This window comes from Chrysochloris asiatica, unplaced genomic scaffold, assembly GCF_000296735.1.
Source record: "Chrysochloris asiatica unplaced genomic scaffold, ChrAsi1.0 scaffold00072, whole genome shotgun sequence".
In the NCBI taxonomy this organism is placed as follows: domain Eukaryota; kingdom Metazoa; phylum Chordata; class Mammalia; order Afrosoricida; family Chrysochloridae; genus Chrysochloris; species Chrysochloris asiatica.
Genome location: NW_006408590.1, coordinates 6,058,941 through 6,066,789, shown reverse-complemented (window position 1 = coordinate 6,066,789; position 7,849 = coordinate 6,058,941). Strand labels below are relative to the sequence as shown.

At 38.1% G+C, this 7,849-nt stretch overlaps 1 protein-coding gene across 1 annotated transcript in view; it reads left to right on the top strand.

Moving 5' to 3' along the window:
* Nucleotides 1-7,849, top strand: part of DCDC5 (doublecortin domain containing 5) — a 109,236-nt gene that overhangs the window by 97,232 nt on the left and 4,155 nt on the right. The window contains 1 exon segment of the mRNA XM_006864906.1: nucleotides 7,417-7,567. Coding sequence (XP_006864968.1) covers nucleotides 7,417-7,567 — 151 coding nt within the window.

Sequence of the window (7,849 nt, the reverse complement as noted above, 5' to 3'; positions counted from 1 at the left end):
AGGTTTTTACATTTGTCTGTGATATCCAGGGCTCATGTATGAGCTGCCCTGTGTTTTTGTTTTCATTGTTTTTGTTTGTTTATTCTTTCTCCCAAGCCTTTGTCTCTCTTGATTTCTGTCCTTCTTATCTCCCCTTTCATTTTTTTCTTCTTTTCTTTCATAACTACTGCAGTTTCTTCTCATTTTATTTTTATTCCCTCTTTATTTAATTTGTTTCATTTTCTACTACTCTCTGGTCTCTTTCCCTTTTACTCATCCCTCTTTCTAATTATATGGAGTCCTGGTGTGGCGCGTGGGTTAATGCGCCAGACTGCAAAGCCATTTGAACTGCCAGGTTGACAGTTCAAGCTCACCAGCCACTCCTCGGAAACCCTATCCAGGGTCACTGTGAGTTGAAACCGACTCAATGGCACTTAACAACAACTTCCTAATTATATTTAGGTGTTCTTCTTTCTTTTTATTTTCTCTGTTTTATATATTTCTCTTTATTATTTTATTTTCCTCACTTTGGTTTCTGTATTCTTTTGCTAACTATTGCCTCTTTTTTTTTTTTTTTTAATCTTTACTATTTTCTTTCTTCTCTGTTGTTTGCTGACTTGTGTCTCTTTTCCTTTTCTCTCATGTGTATATTTTCTCTTCTTGCCTCAACTTACAGGAGACAGCTACTGCAGTCATACAGTGAAGGCACAACTGTACCCTCTATAGCCCAAACCATTGGGCAAGGGCCAATACTAGCTGTAATGTACTGGATCAAAAACAACAACCAATATCAGGCAAATCCATTCTAAATTGAACTGTAGAAACCATGAACAGAAAGTGGTGCGCAAGCTTATCTCTGGATCACACCCACTAGGATGCAGTTGTTGAGTCCCTAAAATAAACCAACATACAATCATCAACTTAATCCAAATATAATAACATCACAATGTCTCAAAAGCAGCAGAGAATTTCTATTCATACAAAGAAACAACACATTGTGGCTCAAACACATGACCAAGAGGCAGAGTCACAAAACATTTTTGAGGAAAAAAAGGCATGGGAACTACATGAAAAAGAATTCAAGAGAATGAAATATAGGTACATCCAAAGTATTAACAGAAAGGTTGAGGAAAACAAGATAGAATTCAGGAAAACACTGCAGGGACAATCAGATAAAATATTAGAGATAATACAAAACCTGTGAATAGAAATATAGAAGATTAATACTAAGATTTCAGAAATTGACAATAAATTGAAAGAGCAAAGGAGTAGACTTGAAGTAATGGAAATCCAAATTAGTGAACTTAATGATAAGTCTCTCAATACTAGTAAGTTAGAAGAAAAAATAATGAAAAATTATTGGAAGAAAGACTAAGATTCATGTGGGACAACATGAAGAGGAATATCTTACAGGTGATTGGAATTCCAGAAGAAGAAAAGACCCCCCAAATCACATAAAACATAGTTGAATACCTGTTAGAAGAAAGTTTCCCTAACATCATGAATGACAAGAATATAACCATTCAAGAAGCTGAATGAACCCCACACAGGATAGACCCCAAAAGAAAATAACCAAGATATATCATAATCAAACACTCCAAAATCAAAGACAAGGAAAAAGTCCTGAAAGCAGATCAGGAAAAACAATAAGTTATCTACAAAGAAGAACCAATAATATTAAGCTCTGATTTCTCAGCAGAAACCATACAAGCAAAAAGTTAATAGGGAGACATACACAAATCTCTGAAAGAAAAAATTTTGCCAATCAAGAAATGTGTACCCAGAAAAAACAAACAAGATGGCAGATTGGGTGGAAGTGCAGTGAGGAGCTTCATCAGCAACAACAGAATACCGGACCAAGCAGGCTCAGGGGATAGTCCCAGAATGTTGAACCACATATAAAGGAATATTTAGAAGGTTGGAAGACTTATAACTAGGGAAATTTGTAGCAGAAGCAAGAAATCCATTGCTTTCTGGTTCAAGATGCTCAACTATTCCTGGAGCCACCATCTTGGGAGAGACCAAGCAGGGAAAGAATCAGAGCAGCCACGGATGCCTGACAGAACCGTGGAGATAAAAGATGTGGACATTCTTTTCTTTTTTTTTGGTATCCGTTCATTTCGCTCTTGCTGTCTGTGTACCTCCGTTCTGGTGACTAGAGGGGGTGCCTGAGCAAGTGGACACCACATCCCCACCTATTACGCATGCACACTGATTGCCTGAAAATTTAAAGTGACAGTTTCCACTTAAAACCAAATGGCAGCACAAAATGGCCACAGCCAGCCAGGAACTGTTTGTCACTAGGAAAAAGGCCTGAATGATGATTGTGGAGTGAAACAGGCAGACTAAAAAGGAAATAGGCCAAAAACTGAATCCTGAGTTATGTCACAATGATCAATAGTGGCATCTTGAAATTTCTCAGGAGGAAGGGAAGCCCATCTCCTGATCACATCTACCTGGAGGAAATTAAGGCCACAGATAACTCCTGAAAATGCCCCCAAAACAGAAACAGATGAGCATATCAGCACATGTCCAGAAATGAGATGAAGTGACTGAGGCAAATGAGCTGAAAGTAGACCTACACTCCATACTGGAAGATGGGCAAGCTTTGGAAATGCCTGAGAAGGAATTCAGAAAAATGATTATAAGATGTATCAAAACACTACACAGTCGGGTTGAGAAAAATAAGAAAGAAGTCAGGAAAGTGCTACAGGAACAATCAAATAAAATAGATACAATAAATAAAATAAAATTGGAAATAATTAAAAACCTACAGAAAGAGGTCAAAATGATTAATAATAGAGTATCAGAAATGGACAATACACTGAAAGGGCAAAGGAGTAGAATCAAAGAGTTAAAAGTGAGAACCAGTAAGCTAGAAGATAAAGCTCTCAAAACTACTAAGATTTAAGAGCAAACACAAAAAAGGATTTAAAAAGTCTGAAGAAGGCCTAAATTCATGTTGGACAACATGAAGAGAAATAACTTAAGAATTATCAGCATTCCAGAACAGGAAGAATCACACAAGAGCTTCTAGAATAAAATTTCCCTAACATCCTGAAAAGTGAAAAGATAAGCATTCAAGAAGCTCAATGAACCCCAAGAAGGATAGACCCTAAAAACAATCACCAAAACATATAATAATCAAGCTTTCCAAAATCAATTATTAGAACAGAATCCTGAAAGCAGCTAGGGAAAAGAGAAGTGTAACATACAGATTAAGCTCAGATCTCTCAGAAGACACCATGCAGGCAAGAAGGCAATGGGGAGACATATATAAAACCCTAAAAGAAAAAAAATTGCCAATGAAGAATCCTTTATCCAGCAAACATGTCAATCAAATACGATGGTGTAATCAAAACATTCCAGGATAAGCAGAAGCTAAGGGATTTTGCCAAAGCCAACCCTGCACTGCAAAACATCCTAAAGGGAGTTTTGTGGACTGAGAACCAACAAGAATAGGCAACAACCAAAGAATTACGTACATGGCAGCAGCACCCTAAACTCAATTGACAAATGAAAGAGTCAAGAACATAGTATAAGAACAGATGATCTAGGAAGTCAGTCTATGATCAAAACAATTACAGTGTGAAAGAAGGTAAACACAGAGGAACAGAGACCCAGGTGTTGGGAAGGTCATGTAGATTACAGGCTAAAATAGACTGTCTTAAATGGAGGGAAGAGTTATTGGAATATAAGGTAACCACAACAGTGGGGTTGGGGTGGGGAGTTTAGTTCAGGTGTTGGGGAGGGCAATACCAGGAGGGGGAGAAGGCAGAAGAACAAGATAGATTGGGGAACACTGAGACAGGTTTGCATGGCCCAAGTAGGACAGAGATAAATAGTGATACATTCTCAACCTTGGAACAACAGGGTTCTGTAATACAGGGATCTAGGCATAGCTTGAAGAAGGGAAATAATACTATAATGCTTGACTGTCTTATGAATATTGGTTTCTCGTGCATACTATTGTAAAATAGACACTTGAGTGGGATAGAAAGAAATGTTAGGAAACATGATTACAGAAAACTTGTAAATCCATCTTCAGCCTATAACTGATTGGAATACATAAAAGTGGTTGTAAACTTGCCCAGTGAAATAGACCTCTTGCAAAGCCTTTGCAGAGTATAGGACATTAGGTGGAATCCTGAGTCCCATCCAGAACCTTATGAGATGGGACATCCCCACTAGCAAGGACAAGCAGACTAGCATGGAATAGCCAGAGTTACAGAAGATACCTCTTCAAAGAAAGATCATAAGAAAAAACCCAGAACAAAAATGTCAGCATGACTGGCTACTACAAGAATAAGCAAGCTGTTTGCCAGGAAGCCATCAAGGTAAGCAATCAAGTTCCTGCAGGACAAACTTCCCTCTCTGAAACTCAAAGGGAACACACACACAGGCATGTAAGCTTGCTGGCGACCACATTGATCTACTGGTGTGTGGAAGAGGGGGAAAGGCAGCAATGAAGAAATGGGCTGAGTTTAACCACAATCCATTGACTCCTGTTGACCTGGAAATGAGAGAGAGAAGAGGAAGGGCTGGTTGGTCCAAAGTATGGTGAGACTTGAAGACACTTGAGCCCATGGACAAGGACATAGCCACAGAGGGCTAGAGCTGAGAGTGAAGCATCTAGCTGATATGAAGTGAGGGGACATGCACAAAAACACTCAAGCTTGTAGACAGTACCCATTTGACCTAGCCTCAATGGCTTGATAATCAGAACTCGACTAGAGGAAGATTACCCCCCCCCCAATTTTTTTTTTTTAATAAAGGAAACAATGGTAAATTGCTACAATTTGATGAACCTGACCTATACTCATGGAGGTAGTAACTCTAATTACCAGCAGAGAGGGAAGGAGTCTTCACATCACGTATCAATGCGATCCCCTCTGTACACAGGGTAGATAGGGGGGCAACTTAGACATTGGCTACCTAAAATGAAGGTGCGATAAAGGCAGGAAGTGACTGGCTTACAAGGTTTCAATAGGGAGTATAGTTTAACCCAAACATAATTGAATTCTCCCCCAATACTTGACAGTCATACTTTTTACCTAGTTATATATATAAATGTTACTACCAATTTCATTAATTTGGCCTTTTCCTGGGTTAGCCTCTTGGGTCTGAAAACATGAATCTATAGGACAGGAAGTTTTCTATTTATATACACATATACACATGTATGACAGTGAGTCAAAAATTATTTGCACTTTGGCTGGAAATTTTATTTTACTCAAATTTTAGAAAAGACAAATAAATAATTTCTCAACATAATCTTGCTTTTTAATACACTTTGTCCATCTGTGAAAAAGATTTTGTATGCCCTTGTTTAAAAGTGTTTATAGAATGAGCTGTGAACCATGAATACGCCTCTATTTTCACTTCTTCAGCAGAGGTAAATCTTGGTCGTCGAAGGGCTGCTTTCAGGGGACCAAACAGGTGAAAGTCCAATACAGCAAGATCAGAACTACAGGGAGGATGCTTTAACATCTTAAAATGAAGTTTTTGTAGAGTGTCAACAAGTGTAGGCAGAGATGTGTGGATATTATCATGTAAGATCACAAAGTCCTTAGATAGCAGTCCTCTGCTTTAATCAGGAGTTTAGGCTTCAGCTCTTCAGTGAGCATCTCACTGTAGTAAGCACTGTTAATTGTTGAACATTTTCCCTGATAGTGTTCCAATACTGGCCCTTGAAAATCCCAGAAAACTATAAGCATCTATTTTACAGCTGATGGTTGACTTCTGAAATTTTTCTTGATTGGCCTTTGAGGACGTTTCCATTACATACTCTGCCATAGTGATGAATCCAGGTCTTATCACTAGTAACAATTTTTTAAAAGAAACTTTTACCTTCCTTTGAGTATAGGTCCAAATTTTGTTTGCAGATGTCCAAATGCTTCTGTTTATGGTCTTCTGTGAGTTGTTTCGGTATCCATCTCGTACAAACTTTTGAAACCCAGGCCTGTCGTGGATTATTTCATAAATTGAGCCATGGCTGACTTGCAAATGATTTGCTAGATAATCTACTGTTACTCGTCTATTTGACAAAATCATTTCAAGTGCCCACTCAATGTTGTCATCAGCCATGGGCGTGGATGGGCGTTTTAATATAACTGTAGTGCAGATTATATCTGACTCATCCTAGTATTTAAGACCACTCTCCCATTTCACTTCTCTGATTATTTCATGCTGTAAAAGAGAATGTAGTCTGTTGGGTAATTTTTAGTCATTTAAAATTATTCTCTGGCTCATGGTAGGCAAAAACTGCACTCTGCATTTCATTGTCCCATCATTTTTATCTTGTTGCTCCATACGACTGATTTCTTTTCCAGATATAAGGTGTCATCATAAGTCAAATCTGGCCTTTGCCATGCTGTTTTTATATGAGTTGTAGTCCCTAAACAGTTCTATATAAAGAAATAGTGATGGTGTTTGACTAATGATGGAGTTCTAGTATGGTGTTGTAGGATAAGCAGTGGACTGTTAACTGAAAAGCTGGTCATTCAAACCCACTAGCTGCTCCTCAGAAATCCTATACAGGGTGGCTATAAGTTGGAACTGACTGGATGGCACTTAACAACAGCATTGGTGGGTTTGGACTCTTGTATTTTTGGTGAATAGGTTTCTAGCCCTCCGATTGGTAAAAGTTAAGCAGCAAGGTGTGTAGGAAAATTAACAGAAGTTGAATAAGGCCTCTCCAGATAGCTTTACGTTTTGACAATTAAATTAAAAACAAAACAAAACAAAACAAAAAAAACACTTAGTGATTATAAACTCATAGAACCAGAGAGATGATGGGGCAATCTTAGCCCTAAATTTTCATTTTAGAGTTGAGGAAACTGTTTTTCATGAAATTGCTGGACTTGTCCAAGGTCACACAAGAAGGCTACACCTTAGGTGTCCCTGACTCAGCCAGTGCTTTTATCATGCTAGTTCTTTGCTGTTGCCAAAAGAAAATTTTTATTGACTAAATAATGACAATCCAGAGTTCATTATATTTAGAATTTTTATTGTGTGAAATATAAATAAAAATATATAAAATATTTGCCATTTCCACAAGTTTATAAATATAATTCAGTGTCATTAATTAGGTTCATCATGTTGTACACACATCACTACATTTCCAGATTTTTCCATCATCCTTAACAGATGCTCCAGTGATCCTTAAACCCCTAAGCATGACTTTCTATTTCTTAAACAGCAAGAAGCATTGGCTCATGTAGAAAAATAGAGAACGACAAGAACTCTCCATGAAAGGGCACTTAAGTTCCTCATTATTTAAACACTTTCAGGGAACAGCTCCCTCTATACCTACTTTCAACAGTTTTAAGTGAATAAATACTTAAGTCTGGATAGTTGTTCCTTTAATGAGTTGATTCTTTAAAACTTATTTTGTGACATTCCATGTTCTAATGTGGCTGCTCCTTGGTGTTTTAGCTGTTGGACGACTGTTCATCTCGTCTTAAAATGGTCCACCCAGCCAGAATGCTGTACACCCCAAATGGAGACTTGATTCAGTTGTGGGATGACGTAGAGCAAGACATGGTCGTCTGTGTGTCCACAGGACATGGCTTTGTAACCCAGAAAGGTATGGGTAAACAGTTCTTTTCCGTGCACTTTTTGAAGAATTGAAACAAAACTCTGAGACTTTCTTCCAAATAACCTACATGCTGAGTTTTATATTTCATTGTTTGTTGTTGTGATTAAGTGCCGCTGAGTAGGTCCTGACTCATAGCTACCCTGCGGAGCGACTGGTGGGCTTGAACTGTCAGCCTTTCAGTTAGCAGTCCAGTGCTGATCTGAAAGCACCACATGATATTTTAATAATTATCCTTCCCCCAACAATTTTCTTCTCCCATATGACTAAAGT